Source organism: Stomoxys calcitrans, chromosome 1 (genome assembly GCF_963082655.1).
Source record: "Stomoxys calcitrans chromosome 1, idStoCalc2.1, whole genome shotgun sequence".
In the NCBI taxonomy this organism is placed as follows: Eukaryota; Metazoa; Arthropoda; class Insecta; order Diptera; family Muscidae; genus Stomoxys; species Stomoxys calcitrans.
Window position 1 is genome coordinate 174,725,263 of NC_081552.1, and position 21,248 is coordinate 174,746,510.

Below are 21,248 nucleotides of genomic sequence, written 5' to 3' on the forward strand. Positions count from 1 at the left end.
TTAATATGGGTACCACATGTATTGAAAGAAATTCATTTAACAAACCGAATCAACGCTTGTGATATGCACCTTAAACGCAATGAATTCGATCCGTTTTTAAAACGAATCATAAATGGAGATGAAAAATGGATTGTTTACAACAACGTTAGTCGAAAACGATCATGGTCCAAGCACGGTGAACCAGCTCAAACCATTTCAAAGGCTGATATCCACCAAAAGAAGGTTATGCTGTCTGTTTGGTGGGATTGGAAGGGTGTGGTATATTTTGAGCTGCTTCCAAGGAACCAAACGATTACTTCAGATGTTTACTGTCAACAATTGGACAAAGCGACCAGAATTGGTCAATCGTAAAGGTGTCATATTCCACCAGGACAACGCTAGACCGCACACATCTTTGGTCACTCGCCAAAAGCTGAGTGAGCTTGGCTGGGAACTTTTGATGCATCCACCATATAGCCCTGACCTTGCCCCATCAGACTACCATTTATTTCGATCTTTGCAGAACTCCTTAAATGGTTAAACTTTCGGCAATGATGAGGCTATAAAATCGCACTTGGTTCAGTTTTTTGCAGATAAAGGCCAGAAGTTCTATGAGCGTGGAATACTATTTTTTGCCAGGAAGATGGCAAAAGGTTATCGAACAAAATGGCAATTATATATTTGATTAAAGTTCATTCTAAGTTTTATTAAAAATGCATTTACTTTCTTTTAAAAAATCCGCAATTACTTTTTAGGCAACCCAATAAGTCGACCTAGCCATGTCCGTCCGTCAACTGACGAAATCACGATAGCGGTCGAACGAATGAAGCTAGCTGCTTGAGAATTTGATACTGCTTATTAAAAAAGTCGTTGGGAGATGCAAATGGGCCATATCGGTTCCCGATTTGATACAATACGCCCTTAGAAACCGCAGATATACGATATGGCTGAAATTTCGCTATTAGTGTTATGCTCAGGAATTCGGAGCGGAGCAGACCTTTTTTGCCGGAGCGAGAGTGAAATTATTGGAACCCGCAGCGAAGCGGAAGCGGAGCGGTTTTCAATCTTAAAATCTGCTCCGCTCCGACAAAATATAAATTCGGCAGAGCCCGGCCAGGATTCGAACCTGGGCACATGGAGCAACAGCGATGCACAAAATCATGTGCAGTACGGAAGAAGTGTAATTTGCCACAGAAAAAATGTCTGTCGGGAAAAAGTACAGCTAATAGACAGGGTTGTCGAGCGTGGTTAATATGGTAATTGTATCACAGATGCGTCTTCGCTATTAATACAATTCAAATACAACATTCGACTCGAAAGAGAAACAAACAAAATCTTTTCAATTCACATTTTTATACTCAACATCATAGGATAGGTGGTACATATATTCATATTGTCATTCCGTTGGCAACATATCGAAAAATCAATTTCCGAAGCTATGAAGTCCATATATTCTTGAAGAAGAATTATAAAGCGATGCCCGTGTGTCTGTCCGTCCGTCTATCCGCCGGTCCTTCTATCTGCTGTAATTATGCTACAGCCTTCAAAAATGTGGATATTGATCTGAAAATTGGCAAAGTTTTGCATACGATCCGTACACAGGCTAAATTCAAAATCGGACCATGTTTGAAAATAGCTGCCCTGTAAACCGAATTCCCAATTAAGGGTCTTGAGCCAATAAAAAGCGCATTTATTATCCGATTTTGCTGAAATTTCAAACGATGGGGTTTTCTTGCCAAATATGGTCCCGATCGGACTGTATTTAGGTATAGCTGCAATATAGACCGTCTCCCGGTATAGGGTCTTAAGCCCATAACATGGCTTTTTGATAACCGATTTGGCTGAAATTTGAAACTGGGATAGGCATAAAGCTTCTTGGCATCTAAACTGAACATGATCCATGTCGGTCCATATTTGGATACAGCTATGGATATACTCGTATTGGAGTTATATTAAAGTAGAAAAAGACATTTATCCATGGTGGTGGGCATCCAAAGTTCGGCACGGACGAACTTAATACGTCTTTACTTGTTAAAAAAACAATTAAGATTTATAAGTAAACACGAGATAACTTTAGAGTAATCGTTATCGAAAACGTAGTAAATAATCGATTTCTACCAATTGTGAAAGATTCCGTCTTAGAGTCAAAACAAGTAAACATGAGCTAAGCTCGGGCGGGACGAATCTTGTATACCATCCAGTATTGATGGCATTTGTCAAGTTCTTTGGATCAAGCAAAAAATCTCATTAATTTTTTTATTTGGTTAGGAATTGCTTCCGGTTTATGCTTAAGAAGTAGAGCCGAGTTGCCCGTTTTTATATGGGAACAATATCAGTTTGGAGACGAATTCACACCATAATTTCCATGTATGTTGGAGGCTATATATGCAATATATAAATCATTATGCAAAAGTTCAGCCAAATCGAATAATAATTGCGCCCTCAACAGGCTTAGGATATAAAATCGGAGGTCGGATTATATGTGACTTTTATCAGGTTATAGACTGGTTCAGTTCATACTTGGTAAAATTTTAAAGGTCGTAGGAGAAATGATGCAAAATTCTTTCTCAAATCGCCCTCAAGGGGCTCAAGAAATACCATCTGGAGATCGATTTATATGGGCGCTACATAGATACGGTTATGGACCGATTAAAACTATAATATATAAACAAAATTTACAATAATGTAGGAGCTCATAAAAGAAACAGATTTGCAAAATCTTAGCGAAATTGGATGAGAATAGCGCCCTATAAAGGCTCAAGAAGTCAATTCGGGCGATCGGTTCATATGGGGCTTTATAAAGATATAGTCCGATGTATTATCGGAGTTGAATATTGCTTGATGTTGTAATCGTAAGGACAACAAGTAAAAAGGCATGGGCCGAACTTTGGATCCCCACCACCTCGGGTGGGTGAAAAATGCACGATTCTGCAGATCTATCGAAATATGATTCGATCTGGACCAAACTCGCCTCAATTCACTGTTCAAAATTTAAGCATAATCTGGTAATAAAAAAGTCCTATATGGGTTGTAGAGCGTAGATAGGGAGATCGATATAAATAGCAGCTATATGCAAATAAGGTTCGATTTGGACCATATTCGGGGGTTTAACATAGCTCACTTAGTTTCAGCACACTCAGGGGAAAAATACGATATTTATGCTTAAAAGACCTTCAATCGGGAGATCGGTCTATATGTGGGCTATACCCAAAAATGATCCGAATTAAATCATACTCGACACGAACGTTGAAGAACTGAACAAAGCTCACTGTGGTAAATTTCAGCGAAATCGGCCTATAAATGCAGCTTTTATAAGACCTTTAATCGAGAGATCGGTCTTTATGGGGGCTATATTAATATATAGGCCGATTTGAACCATATTTAGCACGAATATCGGGGATCTAAACATAAATAATTGTGCCAAATTTCAACTAATTTGGAGCCTAAGACTCTAAATCGGGGATACAGACCGATCTGAATAATATTCGGCACAAATCATTGTGCGAAATTTCAGCCAAATCGAATAATTAACACAGCTTTTATGAGCATAAGAGCCTAAATCGGGAGATCGGTCTAAATGGGGGCTACATCAAGATATACTCCCATATAGCCCATCTTCGAACATAACCTGTCTACGGTCAAAAGAAAAGTATCTGTCCAAGTTTCAGCTAGATTTCTTCGTTTTTAAAGACTGTAGCGTTAATTCAACAGACATAACGGACAGAAGGACGGACATAGCCAGATCTTCTTCGATTTTTACGGAGACAAAGAATATATATACATTATAGGGTCGGAAATAAATATTTCTATGTGTAGCAAATTGAATGATAACATGAATATACCCCAATCCTTCGGTGGTGGGTATAAAAATAATGTGTATATCACTTGCGCTATGAAACTGTAAGAAATAAATGATCAGTTTAATTGTAAATGGGCGGAACGGAAAACATGTACCTGCTGCTGATCCCTGGTTCTGCTACGACTTCCGTAGCCGTGCCAAGTATGGTTCAAATCGGTCTTTAACCTGATATAGCTGCCATATAACCGATCTTCAGATTTGATTTTTTGGGACCACAAAGCCGCAAATGTTAACCGATTTAGCTGAAATTTTGCAAGTTGTGTTCTGTTGCGACTTCCATCAACTGTGCGACATACGGACCAAATAGATCTATAAACTAATATAGCTGCCTGATAAGACCATCTCTCGATTTGACAAATTGGGTCCCCGAAAGCCTCCCAATTGTTATCGGATTCGGCCGAATTGTTTGCATGTAGTGTTACTGTTGGTGTAAAACTGCCTGATTTGGCTGTAAATTTTTAGCAGAATTAATGATCGTGAGTTTCCAATATCGGCCTGGCTGAATTTAGCACCTTTTTACTTGTTTATATTTTTCCGGTATATTTTCAGCACAAATATAGCAAAAACTATTTGGATCAAGCACACAACAACTTTTTTGCGAATTCTCATCAAGAAATAACAATAAAAAATATGGGTAAAAATAGTAAATTATGGCCCTTAAATATATAACTCAAAAACAAGAGCAGTTGGAGACAAACTGTAACCGGGTTTGCCCATGAACATTCCATTACGGAACAGGGGCAAACTTCTCACATATCAATGAGTGCTATGCGATTTAAGTTTAAGCTCAATGACAAGGGGCCTCCTTTTTATAGCCGAGTCCGAACGGCATGCCGCAGAGCGACACCTCTTTGGGGAGAAGTTTTTACATGGCAAAGTACCTCACAAATGTCGCCAGCATTAGGAAGGGATAACCAACGCTGAAAAATTTTCTGATGTTCCTACCAGGATTCGAATCCAGGCGTTCAGGGTCATAGGAGGACATGCCAACCTCTGCGCTACGGTGGCCTCCATGGATATAGTAGTGGGGTTATAATAAAATAGGATGATTATTATATCTTTGGTCGTGGTAATCACCGCAAAAAAATTTTTTTCTAATGTTCCCGCCAGGATTTGATCCCAGGCGTTCAGAGTCAAAAGCGGACATGCTAATCTCTGCACTACCGTGGCCTCCAGTTGGCCAGTGCTATCAATCATAAAAAGTAGATTATAAGCATAATACCATGTGGAATTACAAATTTGTACCATAACTTAATAATGGTTTTTAAAGAGCCTGTTTATGTACTGGTAGTCTGGTTCCCCATTATGTTGGATTCCCAAATGTCGCAGAATACTATCCTCTCCAGAGACGCTGTTGCCCTTAACTTACCACTATCGGGAATAGCTTCTTCGTTTAGAGAGCGATTCAAATTTGATTTGCGTTTCGATGACTTGTCACGTTCCTCAACACGACGCGGCGAATGATCATTCTAAATTCAAAAAAAAAATAGAAATGGACAATGGTTAAGGGTTAATAATTCCAAGCATATTTCAGCTACTCACATTACGACTTCTATGCACTGGGCTCAATTCCAAGGAAGGATCATTACTGGGCGCGAAACTGGAAGAGGACGATCGTTTTGTGTCATCATGCATAGTGGAGCAACGAGGTCGTAACATTGCGCCATCCATGGGCAAATCGTGGATTTCCATAAAGTCATCATCGATTTCATCTACCAAAACCGCAGTATGGGTTGTCGCAAGAGGCGCCGAAGTACCATGCCTAGTGTTTTGCGGTTGTCTACCATTGCTGGTTTGTTTGCGTATCGACTTCGGCGAAGGCGGCACCTTTACGGTGCACTCTACCGATGGAGTGGTTTTATGTTTCGACGAAGACTTTGGTGATCCACCATTGGGGCGCATACTGTTCGCCAGTGCTCTCGATGCGGTACAATGCATTTCATTTAAATTCTGTTTGACTGACACCGAAAAGGAGGGTATTAGCTTCTTGGAACGACCGCTGGGTGAACAACAGCTGGAGGAGGATGATGGCATTGGGACTTTATGGTTCTCACCCTCAGAGTTATTGGGTGACTTGTTGCTGGGATTATTATCGCAGGAGGAACCCGCCCTTTGACTCGGGTGATGCTTGGGTGATGTGGGGGAAATAGAAAGCTGTTGTTGCCGATTTTCTTCGCCTTTTTTCTTATCTGAGTTATGAATGATTTCATGTGAGAGCGGGAGATAAAGAAAGAGAGAGAAAGGAAAGGGAAATATGCAGTTAGTGTTAGTTACTGGTTGTTAGCATATGCTTATGACCTGAAAAATGATGTTAAATCATTTTTGCATTAACCAGAAAACAAAAATAACATAAAACTAAATTCAGACAATTAATGCTTAACTAAGGACATGGGACACTTGCAGTTAGGGGTTGTGAGGCAAACAATGATTAAGGTTACCAAATAAGTAGGATGGCTGAGACAGGTATTTCAAATATTTATCCTTATTTATAAAGCATTTCACACCTTTGCATATTTGATGGCTATATCTTACATTGGATAACTGTGAAGCAACACATACAAAATTCCATACAAACTCAAGGCACAAAAACATTTTATTCGAATTTTTTGAAATTTTTCTTACTCTTGCATATTTAGACATCATTACATAATGGGTTATCATTTAAAAAATATAAATTAAAAATTGATAAGTTCAGCCGGTCCGAATCTTGGGGACCCACCTTCATGGTGGTGGGTTCTACTAGGAATTTACAAAAACGAACTTGGTTGAAGGACACGTACAAAATTGAACCATACCTAGCACGCATGTCATATGGGAACACTACATACAAAATTTCAGTCTAATCGAATAGCAATTTCGACTTCTAGGGGCTTCTTGTGATATCAAATCAGGAGATCGTTTATATGGGAGCTATATCAAGCAATAGACCGATTTGGCCCGTATTTGGCACGGCTGTTTAAAGTCGCAACAGAACACTATGTGCAAAATTAATCTAAAAATTACGGATTTCAGTAGTTCAAGACTTCAAATCGCAAGATTGCTTTATGTGGGAGTTATAACCAAGTCTGAATTGATATAACGCAAATCCCCAAAGACCTACATACCCAAAGACCTACATCTGTGCAAAATTTAAATATGATATCATTATTCGTTCGACTGCTAACGTGATTTCGACCGATGCCGCCCATGTCGCAGACGCACGGAAGGAGGGACGGACATGGCTAGATCGAGTTAAAATGTCAAGACGATCGAAAATAGACATACTTTATAGCATCGCAAATCGATGCTTCGATGAGTTACTAACGGAATGGCCAGATAAGAATGCCACCAATCCTATAGTGAAGGGTATAAAAAGCGAATTTCCTATAATATTCGAATTTTGAACTTTTCTAAATTTAAAACAGTAAGGAAGGGCAAAAGTTGGGCGGTGCCGATTGTATAATACCCTGAACCTACCCTATAAGTAATATGGGAGCTATGTTCAATTCTGAACCAATTTTGTCCGATCTCGGAGGATGTTTTCAGATGGGTTATTAAACAATTAAATTTCGAGCAAATATGTTCAAACTGTAATAACTACGGTAGACAAATGACAACATTACTGCAAATTACAAATTGCAAATTACCCGAAATCTGACGAACATATATGTGGGAGCTATATCTAATTCTGAACCGATGTCGAGCAAACTTCTCAGATATTGTGTCTGTCGTCGGGGAAAGCGTTGTGCAAAATGTTTGCAAGATTGGTCAATAAATGCGCTTGCAGTAGCTCTTGAAGTGAAAATCGGGCGATATTCATATATGAAATCTATATCTTAATCTGGACCGATTTCTATGAAATTCGCCGGTAATGTCGAAAGTTATAAGAAAATCACTCCTTAAAAATTACGAGGGAATCGGTAAATAAATGAGCACTTATTGCAATATTTCTCAAAATAGGACAAAAATATATATGGGAGCTATATACAAATCTGAACCGATTTCGAGCAAACTTCTCAGATATTGTGGTAGATGTCGAGAAAAGCGTTGTGCAAAATTTGGCAAGATTGCTCAATAAATGCGCTTGCTGTGTATCTAGAAGTTAAACTCCGGCGATATATGTACATGAGAGCTACATCTAAATCTGAACCGATTTCCATTAAATTCACCAGTAACGTCGAGAGTCAAGAGAAACTCCTTCTTGCCAAATTTCGAGAGAATCGGTTTACAAATGACCAATTTATTGCATTATTACATCAAATCGGACGAACATATATATGGGAGCTATATTCAAATCTGAAGCGATTTTTTTTTTTAATTTCAATAGGATTCGTCTATAGGCCGAAAAACATTGCAAATTGCAAATTTTGCCCATGAACATTCCACTAAGGAACAGGGGCAAACTTCTCGCATATCAATGAGTGCAGTCCGATTCAAGTTTAAGCTCAATGATAAGGGGCCTCCTTTTTATAGCCGAGACCGAACGGCGTGCCGCAGTGCGACACCTCTTTAGAGAGAACTTGTACATGCCATGGTACCTTACAAATGTTGCCAGCATTAGGAGGGGAAAAACACCGCTGACAATTTTTTCTGATGGTCTGACCAGGATTCGAACCCAGGCGTTCAGCGTCATAGGCGGACATGCTAACTTCTGGGCTACGGTGGCCGAAAAACATGCATGTACCAATTGAGGACGATCGGAGAAAAACTGCGACTTGCAGTTTGTAGAAAAATAAACATGGACAGACGGGCAGACAGACAGTCTCTAGGCCGAAAAGCAACCTGTACCAAATTTGAAAACGATCCGATAAAATCTGCGAACTGTAGTTTGTACAGAAATTACCATGGACAGACGGACAGAGAAAGAGAAAGTAATTCTGAGTCGATCGGTATACTTATCAATGTGCCTATCTCTCTTCCTTCTGGGTGTTACAAACAAATGCACACCATTATAATACCCTTTACCACAGTGGTGGTCTAGGGCATAAACAATTATTTATCAAATTAAGTTAAATCAACTAAACTGGGTACAAAATACGTCACATGTCTATATCCCACAAACGATACTCCATGAAGTGAAAATTAAGGAGTATTTGTAAGGACATTGTTAAACACAACCTTCTATTGAATTCACCTTAAGCAAATTTGCCCATGAGCAATTCATTATGTAACAAGGGCAAACTTCTTGCATATCAATGAGTGCTGTCCGATTCAAGTTTAAGCTCAATGTTAACGGCATGTCGTAGTGGGAGATCTTTTTGTGGAGAAGTTTTTACATGACTGCCATATCATTTTTTCAAATGACATAGTTCCTCCCAAGTGTCGTTAGCATTAGGAGGAGATAACTAACGCTGACATTTTTTTCTGATGTTCTCGACGATATTTGAATCCATGGGGTTTTGCGTCAAAAGCAGACATGCTAGCCTCTGTGCTAAGGTGGCCTCCAATCATCTTTATTCCATAGAATTCTCATTTGAATATTTCCTCTGATATGTAAACGCGCTCTCGACTGTCACAGATCTCTGTGAACAGTTCAAAATTCATCTGTTCTGTGCGTCGGACCACAGAGATATCCCAGTGAATTGTAGAGCTGACGAAATTGCGAGACTCACCTTAAACATTGCAGGGAAACTGGAATCTGTGGGTATGCAACATGTAAGCTAAGACTTTAGGATCAGGACCAAAGGGTAACAAACGACATATGGTCACAAAGTCACAAATTATGTGGCCCAATCTAGACTTAAAGAGGTCCTACGCTTTGCTGTCGCTGGCAAAAAAAAAACAAACGTTTCGGTTATTGTGTGTGCGATGACAGGCCACTGTCTGCTCGAAAAACATGCTAACAGGCTGAAAGTTGCAAGTGTCGACTTCTGCGGAAGCTGCAGAAGAGCATCTTCTGTGTCGGTTTCTCACATTGGCAGGCAGATGGAGTTCCACTTTAAAGTGATCTGGATGATTCAACGGTAGGAACTATCACAAAGACGTCTAAATAAGTCTAAAGGCAAACTTCCACATATATATAACCTAACCATTGTTGGCGAAGTCAAACACCGCAAAGTGAACACTATGTTTGTGTATCTCTAAAATAATACTGGTGGCTGGTCACTGGTTGCCAATCGCCGTGGTTGTGGTCCATAAAAAAACTTGAACAACACCGGAAACGGTTCGACAAGTGAAGGCTCGAATTTAACGAAATTTATGCCGCACACTGGGAGAAAATGGAAAAAATTAGTAGAAAATGTGCCATTTGGGAACGGATAGAAATTACTCTTTGATATTGAAATGGTTAAAGTTGAGGCGTTACTGAGATCATGTGCGAAATTCCAAGGCCGTTGGTGGTCTAGGCAGGGATCTTAAGCTGGTCACCTCGGCCTTTCCAAAAAATTTTCGAGCTGCCACATCTCTTTATGGGGTCTCAAAAATCCCTACAAAAAAGTTGGATTGAGATATACAATATATTCACTTGTTTCGGATATAAAAGAGTTTTAGTTTTTATTTGTTGAAATTTTGGCCGTGGTTGCCTTGTATTTTGCACTTTACGAAGGCATTTGTGGTTCGATTTTCAATTTTATGCATGATTTGGATTTGTGAATCCAATCCAAAATTTACAAAGACTTTGCCGCAAAAAGTATTCACATCTGATTATTCAGTACAAAGTTATACAGTTTGGAGGTCCAAAAATGTGGAAAATGTGTATTTTTTATTCAAAAGAAGTATTTTCATTGATTAGTTTTTATTGAAAAAACTTGCTTAAATACCTTAATTTTTTCTTTTTTATTTGTGAAGAGGATATTTTGTAGATGCATTTTACGTGGAATTTGAACAAGATATGTCAACTTAAGCGGGTGCTATATGTACTTTAAAATAGGTATTTTTTTTATTTAAAAATTGGATAAACTACTCGAGTTAAAAAATTCAAAAGCCCAAATCCTCCAATTAGCATTTTTTAGAAAAATCCACAGGAAATTTTCTAAAAAATGCTAAATGTTCTATGTTCAAAAGGGGTATTTTGGGGATTTTTGAAAAAAAATCCGGGCAGAATTGTTTTTAAGAACACTTTTATCTGCAAAATTCAAAAAGACTTGCTAAGATATCTCTTAATTTTTCTTGGAACTTTTTTGAATTTTGAAAATCGGACCACAAATGAAAATTTGGCAGCCCGAACAATTTTTCGAAATGCAGAGGTGACAAAATTTAGGGGCCTGCCAAGAAGTGCCCGGAACAACCAGGGTCTTGAAATTTCGCACATGATCTCGATAGCACCTCAGATTCAACGATATAACATTTTAAGGAGTTATCAACATCCGTTCTCAAATGGCATTTTTTTCTCTAGTGTTGTTTCGAATTTCTCTCACAGTGCGTCGTAGTGATTTAATTTAAAATATTCCATGAAAGGATGCAATACCGCAACTCATTTTTGACCGAGTCCTAGCAATAGTCAAATCAAAAGGTAGTCATATCAAGCAAAAGTGAAGGCAGTACGAAAATTTTGACTACTTCCACAAATTTTTGTCTATTGAAGCAATAAAAAAAATGTGATCGTTTGAATTGGTAACACTTTGTGTCAGCTACCCTGTACATCATTCATCAACCTCTCCACACCCCTTACATGAAGGATGTCGGCTAATGAGAAGAACAATTTTTGCTTTCATGTGGTTCGGCTTTCCAGGAATGAAAATTATCTTCTTTAAGACTGTGACTTTCTTTCTGGCAATACTTTTATCGTTGTTGGTTTCTCATTGACAACTGTCTCATGATTTATACTGAGTTTTGTTTGCTATTTCATAGTGAATAGATGACTAATAATGAAAAGGTTACCTAATAATGAATACGACCACAAATGCAGCAAAAAGTGGCCGAAAGTTGGCCTCTCAACCTACTTAGGAACTGCACATTTAAAAAACAACAATGGAAACTTTTGATCATATAGAGGGTTCTTGAGTCTATGACCCGAGGAATGTCATTGAGGACCTTTTCCGGTGCCATCCTGTTCGTTGTAGTGTTTCCCGCCAAATGTTTATTTCCGTGTAGCTCAAGTGTTTCCCCACTAAACGTTGTCCACACATTGTCTGACTTCTGTATGTACATTTACATAAGAGGTGTGGACGACTGAATCTTTTGCATACTAGATGCCTAAGATGTATTTTCCGTTTCTTTCTTAACCCACACTCCTGTGATGATCTTGTAGCTTCCGCTGTTGAAAAATCTTCTGCGTCTCCGCCTTAGGCCAACTATTTCTGTCGACCACTATGGCGGTCGTTGTTTGCTTAGGTCCTACGGCAATCAGGTCTACAAGGAATAAGTGTCAAACTTTATCCCATGCGCCTTAATTATGTTTAGCGGAGGGACTATATCTTAGGAAAATTCATAAAGATTTAAGCTTATGTAGGCTGCTGTCATTACACTTATGGCTAGGGATATAAAAACCATGAACGCAACAAAAACCTCATAGATAACATAAAACTCAACCAATACACTATGGGCGAAATGGTCGATTTAGCGCCTCGAAACTTGCGGCGTTTAGGGTAATTTTTTTTTTGTCTTGCTAATAATTGTTTTTAGGTGAGAATAAACTAAGCTGAAATAATAATCTGAGACCCTATAAAGTGTAATATTCTTGTTCGTCTTGACCTAGCCATGTCCTTCCGTCTGTCGGCCAATATCACGATATAGGTCGAACGAATAAATCTACCTACCTGAAATTTTGCAAATATACTTCATATTGATGTAAGTCATTGAAGATTGAAAATGGATCATATCCGTTCCGATTTGGATATAGCTCCCACATATAAATCGATCCATGGATATGATTTCTTGAGGCTCCAAAGGGTGCAATTATTAACCGATATGGCTTTAATTTTGCACAGTGAATTTCTCTCCAATGACCTCCAATATATGTGCCAATTATGGTGTGGATCGGTCCATAACCCGATATAGCTCGCATATAAACCAATCTCTCAGTTTGGCATATCATAGAAACTTCTCGCCTGAACATCGATATTGTTCCCAAAAAAATGCAATATCTCATAAAGTTGCAGATGGACGCAGATGATTCGCACCGCAAAATAATCATTAGACAGCATATTAATTTATGAAAAAGAAACTAGATTGAATCCCCGTGAGTCCCGCAAGTTCCAGTCCGTGGAAGTCAAAATTGTTTTTTGTTACAGTATTGGTATAAGCTACTTTTTTTCCTATAACATATAAGCACAGTTCACAAAAATATATTTTTTCAAGTCAATACATACCCTTCTCTATGAAAAATACAAATTTTTGTTTAATTAGCTGACACCAACGCAAATTTATAGCCAGTTTGATAGTGCAAGAAAACACTTGGTAATGCTTAGTATGCACCCGCTAAAACATATGTTGTGTTTGACAGCTTACAGCTGTTCTACTGGATCAAATCAATCAATGTAGAATCGATTTCTAAGATCCGTGGAGTGTTTGTGATTCATTGAGGTACAACTTTACCGATTCTAAACAAGTTGAAAATTGAGTTTTGCGGCGCTAGAATGGTCATTTAGCCCATAGTGAAACAGGGAGAAACACGTTATATCCGCAACAGCTACAGATCCAATCCAATATCTCGTCCGCAGTTCTTTGGTTTCTCTCACAGTAACTAAGACAATAAAAGCCAAGTAACCTATCCCGCCCTGTCTTGCCCCTCAAATCAATCATTGTGGAAAGGGAAGAAAGGCATCGCTTGCCCTATACACCTGCAAGAGAACCATTGGATAAAGGTGGAGGGTTTAAATCACCAGTCAGGCGCTGGGTATATACAGCAGTTGTCAGACCTATAACGATATATGGTGTTGTAGTCCGGTGAACGGGGCTTCACAAGTCCCTTATCTGGCTTGTTTGTGCATCACAGCATGTTTTCCGATTAGACACTCGGCATGTCACGACGGACAAAAAGACGGAGACGTCCGTTCTAGCCAATGACAGCAAAGCGGTAGACCTCTTCATGTCAAGAATAGACCCCATAGTTTTGGAATGCCCCCTTTTTGTGACTATCTATCATTCGTTGTCATTCGGGTTTGGTCCTAAAAATTTAGCTTAAATGTCGCTAGAGCCATACCCACAGATTCCAGTTTATCTGGTGTATAGAGTAGTTCCTATACTCGCAAGCTCGCCCGTTTACAATTCCCTGGAATATCTCTGTGGCCCGGCACTTAGCATAGGTGAATTTTGAACAACTCTGTCATTTCGTTGACAGATCTGCGACAGTCGAGGACGGTTTTGTATTCAGATACGTTCTCCAAGGAATTTAATGGCTCCCTGGCTGTCTGAGAAGATATTTATGCCAATCGTCGTTATGACATTATATCTTAGCCATTCCACCACTTTCTTAATTGCAGGTATCTCCGCTTGATACACACTGTAGTGGTCGAGTAACTTTTCGATACGACCAGCTCTAGATATTTAGAGTACACCCCAAAGCCCACCTGGTCATATAGTTTGGAACTATACGTAGTTCCGTAACTCCTATTACCAGGGGCATCGTATTGTAATTTCAATCGGTTCTATCAGGAATAGTGGTACAGTATTTTTTATCAAAAAGCGGCTCAGGTAGGGTGTAATCTACATTGCCTGGAACATCGGACATTGTATCAAGGATAACACAGTGTCAATTATCCTCACGGCAGTGGTCGCAGCAATTTGTCTAGCCACAATGTCCAGAGGCATTAGATGTAGCATTAAATTCAGTGCATCAGATGATGTCGTCCTCATTGCGGCTGTGTTGCACAAAACAAATCATCCTTTGGATCTGGTTGAGTATTGATGAAGTTGATGAACCTTTGAAACGCCGTCCCCCAGACCACAATACCATAAAGCAGTATAGGTCTGAAAACTGCAGTAAATACTCAGTGCATGACGCGAGGTCTAAACCCCTAACTCTTGCAGATGGCTCATTTGCAGGTGTGTAGGCAGGAATATCAGACAATTTTTCAGCGGTGGTTATCCCCTCCTAATGCTGGCGAAATTTGTGAGGTACTTTGCCATGTAAAAACTTCTCCCCAAAGAGGTGTCGCTCTGCGGCACTCATTGATTTGTTAGAAATTTGCCCCAGTTCCTTAATGGCATGTTCATGGGCAAATTTGCAATGCTGTTGCCGAGACAGGCGATCCCCAGGGGTCTTTGCCCAAAGATATGTTTCTATCAACCGCTCAAAAGTCTTCAGCATAAAGGATGACAGACTATTAGGACGGAAATCTTTCGCCTTCGAGGGGTAAGGATTTCCTGCTTTCGGAATGAAAATTAAATTCGTTTCCTTCCATCCCACAGGTATATATGACATGCTGATACAAGCAGAGTAAATCTCCCTAAGCCAAGGAACCAGTCTACAGATTGTAATTCAATCGGTAATACATCATCAGGGTCTGACGATTTGAAGGAGTCGAAACTTCTTATCGTCCAAAGGATTTTCGGCTCAGACACAATTTCCCTAATGGCTTCCGACGAATGCATATCAGTGGCAACCTCTTCTGGCGCCACGTTGTGCGTTGGAGAATTTTCCGGGAAATGTGTATAAACGAGTAGTTCTAGTATTTCCTCACTTTCTGATATCTGAATATACCCCACCATAATAGGTCTCGTGGCCAGAATCTTCCTTAGCCTAGAGGCCTCAGATGTATCCTCCACGGAGCTGCCGAATTCCACGCAGGATTTGTTCTGAGCCTTTCTCAGCTCGCCCTTATATTTTCTTAGCTCAGCCTTATAGATGCCTCAATCGTCTGGTTCTCTTGTGGCTTTCGCTCTCTTGAAGAATTTTCTGCAGTCCTTACTTAGACCAACCAGCCCTGGGCTCCATCATGGCGGTCGATTTTTGCCTCGTGGCTTGGCACTAGGACATACTGACACAAGCGAGTCATTCAGGGCCTTCGTGATCCGCTTGACCATTACATCTATATCCTGCGCAGTTGCCACTTCCTTTTCTGGTCTAGTAGGGATGGACGTGCAGAATTAATGCCGAAATTCATCCCAATCCGCCTTTCTTCTGTTTAGACGAGGGACCAATTCTGCAGTATTTTCTCCAAGGCAGAGAAGCTGTGGTCATCCAACACTCCCCAGTCTCCTATCGCTGCGCTTACATTTTCCGATACAAAGGTAATAGCTAGTTCATCTGACTGTTCCTGGTAATAAAGGTAGGTTCATTTTCTTTATTACAAATAACCAGATAACAACTTATATTATATATATATATATATAATATATATCCCACATTTAAATTTATAATTAAGGCAAAACCTTTAAAATTTACCATACCAACAAATTTGGGTTAAAGAAATTTCTATTATTATCGTCAGTTTTTTAATATTTCTACTACAACCATTGACAGTTATTAATCAGATATTTAAGTAATTATGTTACTTTTAGTATTAATAGTCATTAATGTTTTGGTTAAAAAGTTAAGCTTTCTTTGTGTGCGGAAGATTTTATGGGGAGCCCCCAAAAACAAAAAAAAAAAAAAATGATAATTGCTCACAAAAATGGCTCAGTGTCAGTCGGTTAATATTGATTGTATGGGGAAATTCTGAAATATCAGCAAATATCATTAGTAGCAAAAATGATTAAGTAATAAAAAAAAACAATAATTACACTCAAACCAAAAACTAGAACTTATGTACACTGTTAAAAACCTGCAAACAGTTTACACTGTTACAAATTAATGGGTGAATGCTGGAGGAGGGGGGAGTCCAAACCAAAAAATTCTAAATGTTGCTGAGACCGCAACTTCATTTCGCTTGGTCTAGCCGGCCACCTTGGCAAAATGTTTAGAAATGTTGTTGGGTGGTTAGTTTTAAAACAACGCAAGACTACAACTCACCCAGTGCTGCGGCACGTAAACGTGTGGTTTTCGTTGTACGCACTAATTGCACTGACAATGACTGGACGCCACTATTTGGTGATAGGGGCGTAACCGAAGAGGACCCCGATGAACAGTCATGTCTGGTGACAATGTTGCAAGAGTCCCATGCGGTAGGACTGTGTTTTCCTGGTGACGAGTGCTGTTGTTGCAGATTCGCCGTTTCGCATAACTGCAATGAGGCGCCTGCATTTGATACGAGTAATGTGGGTGTTTGTGATGTGGTGGTGTTGGTGAGGGTGGTGAAGGTGGTGTTGTTAGTTGGTGCTTTGCCCGTTGTAATTAAAAGCGGTGATAGCGGAGGATATTTGCGATATTTGGGCAATAAGCAATTTCCTGTATGCTTACGCTGTTTAAGTACCGATGAGGTTGTGGGCGTGGCATAATTACAGCTAACACTCGGATTGCTGCCATTGCTGTTATAGAAGCAAGTGCTGCATGGTACATAGCTTGGGTGGTATTGGCAACTGTATTGTTTGCTAGGTGTTATCGTCGGTACCACCACATTATTTTTCAGTGTAGGGTAACGCTGTTGCTGATGACAACTCTGATCCTGTTGCTGATGGTCCATAGGGTTACTTAATTGCAAGCCAAAGCAAGCAGAGTGGGCAGGGTTAAGAGCAGATGTAGCAAAGGAACAAGAAGCTAAAGAAATTGTTTTGTCAATTAGATTTTTACTTTGTTCTTTTTTTTCAATTTTTCGAGGAATATTTGCATAAATTGCAACAATGAAAGAAAGGTTTGTAAGGCAAATGTTGATCAACTATAAAAATAAAAAAAATCAACAATTGCAAATTATTTTTTCTACAAATTTAATATTTGTACAATTTATTTGAAAATTTAGTACAATCAAAAAAACACTCTCTAAACTACTAGCAAATAAATCAAACCCAAAGAATTGCGAAACTGTTGAGATATATGATGTATAAATTTTAAATGTACACTGAAAAGTATGGAAAATAGCCTACAACACTGCTGTGGTTGTTGTTGTTGTTGTAGCAGTTTATTGTGTACTATCTTTCGTCTGCTTGATTCTGTTGAGTGTCAAGACCCAGGAACTCCGCGACTAAGATGGGGTGCGTCCACAGGGATCTGGGTCTGAGTCGAGTGGGTCTGGCCGGGCAGTTAAACAGGTGAGGTGTATCGTGCGGTCCCTGGTTACAGTCGGGACATACATCTTGCACGTCGGCATCAATCCTAGCTCTGTGGGAATTGAGGCGGCTGCATCTGCCGGAACGTAATTGAGCCAGAATCACTCTGGTTTGCCGGGGGAGGTCGATTTCTTCGGGTGCAATGGGTGGCGGTCGTACTCCAAGGACTACATTCACCCGGTAGCCAGTTAACGCGTCTGCTACCGTGTCTGCATGAATGTTGTTCAGACCCGCTTGATATGCCGCTTGATCTAGAGGTTCTCTCTTGTAGCGCTGGACCTCACGCTCTAGATCATGTAGATCTACCTTAAGGCTTCTGGGCGGTGGGTATCTATCCACAAGATGATGATTTGGATGATTTCTGCGATAACAGCCCAAAAGGTATTGCTTAGACAGCATGTAGTTATGTCTTCGCACTGGTAGGATCTTTGTCTCCTGGTGGAGGTGGTCCACATGAGAACTAAGGAGGCAGCCCGTCGCAGTTCGGAGGGCGGCATTCTGACAGATCTGAATATTATTCCACTGCGTGTCACAAAGCTGACGTGACCACACTGGCGCTGCATAACTTACCACAGACCGGCCAATTGCTTTGTACGTGGTCAACAAGGTTTCTTTGTCTGCACCCCAAGTGCTGCCGGCGAGTGACTTGAGGACCTTGTTTCTACTTTTGACTTTATTGCAGATTGCTGTGGCATGTGGGGAGAAGGTGTAGGAGCTGTCAAATGTGACGCCAAGTATTTTGGGACACTTGATGGTCGGAATCAATTCTCCATCGACCATCACAGTCAGCTCAGAATTCACCTCACGCGTATTTGTAGTGAACAGTGTGGCTGAAGATTTGGTGGCGGATATCTTCAGATTTCTTGCAGCGAAATATGAGGCAAGCTCGTTGAGGTAGACGTTCAGCCTATCGCAGATGTCATCAATGGGTGGGGGGCCTGATGCCAAGATCGTACAGTCGTCCGCATATGATACGATCTCTATGCCGTCTGGAGGAGGTGGGATGGAGGAAAGGTAGAGGTTAAACAGAGCCGGAGATATCACCCCGCCTTGGGGAACTCCCTGTTTCACTCTACGGTGTTTTGACTTCTTATCCCTAAATTCCACAAATGACTGGCGGCCACACAGATAATTCGCGACCCAACGTTTAAGGCCTGGCTGGAGGGACGTGTTGGCGATGTCCTCAAATAATTTGGCATGGCTGACCGTGTCGAATGCCTTCGATAGGTCCAATGCCACGAGGACCGTCCTATCACATGGCCTGGGTTGATTGAAGCCACGGCAAATGTGTGTGGTGATGGCATGCAAAGCTGTTGTTGTGCTGTGCAGTCTCCGAAATCCGTGTTGATGCTCGGCGAATGGAAATTCTCCTACGAGGCTCGGGAGGAGTAATGCCTCAAGCGTCTTAGCCACTGGTGAGAGAAGGGAGATCGGTCTGTACGACTCCCCCAAACTCGGGTCTTTACCAGGCTTCAGTAGCGGGATCACTCTGCCCATTTTCCAGACATCGGGAACTATAAGAGTGTTCAATGACAGGTTAAGGACAGTGGTAAGGTACTCAACTCCAGGTAAATCCAGATTCTTCAGCATCAATGTAGAGATTCCGTCGGGGCCCAACGCCTTGGAAGATTTGGCGCCACGGATGACATTTGTAACTTCGCCCACGGTAAATTGTGATGGCTGTTCATCGGCTCGGAGACCACGAATACGGCGAATGGCTCTCCTCCTTGCCCTGTCTCTCTCGGGATGCACGATAAATTGACGGTTGAACAACCTGGCGCATCTCTTCGGATCAGTCACGGTTAACTCGCCAAAAGTGACTGAGGTCCTGTCGTCCCGTCTACCGGGGTTCGAGAGAGACTTAACAGTGGCCCACAATTTGCCTGCACCGGTGCCTAAGTTACATTGCTCCAAGTGTTCCAGCCACAAATTCCGCTTATGTTCGTTGACTACCCTGTTTATTTCCAGATTCAGCTCGCTGATTCTGGGGTTAGCGGGGTCCATAGCACGAATCCCATCACGCTCGTCTGCGAGTACCACTGCTTGCGCCGGGAAATTGGGTCGCACTTGCGGTATTCGACCGGCTGGTATAAAGCGAGCGGCTGCTGCGTTGATGATGTCTCGGAATTTCCTCTCGGCCACAAGCACATCAGAGGGGGGTGGCAGTTCATTGAAGCGGCGATTGGTATACTCTCTGAAGCCAGTCCAATTGGCCTTCTTATAGTTGATGAACGTTCGGCGCTCAGAGGTTATGAAGTCGGGTGGTCGGTCGATGGTGAGGATTATGGGGAGGTGGTCTGACCCCAAAGAGATGACGGCTTGCCAGGATACGTCACTCAGGAGATCAGGGGATGCGATTGAGATGTCTGGCGAGCTGCTGCACCTCCTCGTAATCCTAGTGGGGGCATCCTCATTCACCGTGCAAAACGTGGAGCTATCTATCTGCTCTGCCAAAGCTATGCCACGCTGGTCGTTGCCTAGGGGAGAATGCCATGACGAGTGATGTGCATTGAAATCCCCCAGAACCAGACGACTATGGCCAGATAGCAACCCACTTATGTCGGGGCTGTAGGCCTGGCCATTAATCGGGACACAGCTGCCAACCGGCGGTATATACACGTTGTATATCTCTATCTCGGCAGTACCAGACTTGACTGCTACCCCCATACATTCCATGTATGGGTCACTAGCGTCAAGCGCAGGCGAGATAGGTCTATACTGCACGGAATGGTGTATAACGAAGGCCAATCCCCCACCTCCATTCCTTGAGCGATCCTTACGTAGCACATTGTAGCCGTGACAACTGTGCAAGCTGCAGGTGTTAGTCAGCTTTGTCTCCTGGATCGCTGCGACCGATATGCTCTTCCGACTCATAAAATCCACAATCTCATCAATCTTGCCTCGCAGTCCATTGCAGTTTAACTGCAGGAACGATACATTTCCCGACACTGGCCTGGCAATAGTAGGGCTAGGGTGCTGTCTTTGCATAAATTGCCGTACGGGAGAGGTCGGGGGGGTCACATAGTCCGACGACGAGGACGCCGAAGGCGACGACGGCGACGCTTGTGACCCACTGCTGGCTGTGTTCGCACAGCACCTAGCGACATAGCCAGTATGACTATACTCCCGTAGCGAAGTTAGGCCAGAGCAAGAACGGAAATGTACCCACTCCAAGCACCTGTTACACCTCACCGACACTGACCGATGATGAAGGCGGTTCTGGCAAACGGAACAGAACCAGGGTCCGGGGTTCTTTTCAATCCCGGCACGGACCAAAAGCATACGGAGAAGGCACTCCGGGATGTGCCTCTCCCATGACGAAAAAAGACGAACACGTACACTGAGGCGGCAGCCCTTGCCGATGAATATTCCATCGGGTCAATCCGGTACGTACAACCGGCTGCCATGG

The 21,248-nt window shown here is 41.5% G+C and overlaps 1 protein-coding gene across 14 annotated transcripts in view; it reads right to left on the minus strand.

The window, feature by feature from the left end:
* The window catches only part of LOC106082465 (supervillin), a 927,162-nt gene that overhangs the window by 426,120 nt on the left and 479,794 nt on the right, over positions 1-21,248 (minus strand). For 10 of the 14 annotated variants that reach the window (XM_059360289.1, XM_059360288.1, XM_059360287.1 and 7 more), the window contains 2 exons: positions 17,404-17,451; positions 16,650-17,333 (listed from right to left, as the gene is read on the minus strand). The exons of 1 other annotated variant lie outside the window; for it this stretch is intronic. In XM_059360289.1, the coding sequence (XP_059216272.1) occupies positions 16,650-17,333; positions 17,404-17,451 (732 nt within the window). Of the gene's footprint in view, positions 1-5,207; positions 5,308-5,380; positions 5,562-16,649; positions 17,334-17,403; positions 17,452-21,248 lie in introns of those variants that run through there. 3 more of the 14 variants (XM_059360290.1, XM_013245000.2, XM_059360286.1) reach the window with 3 other exon arrangements.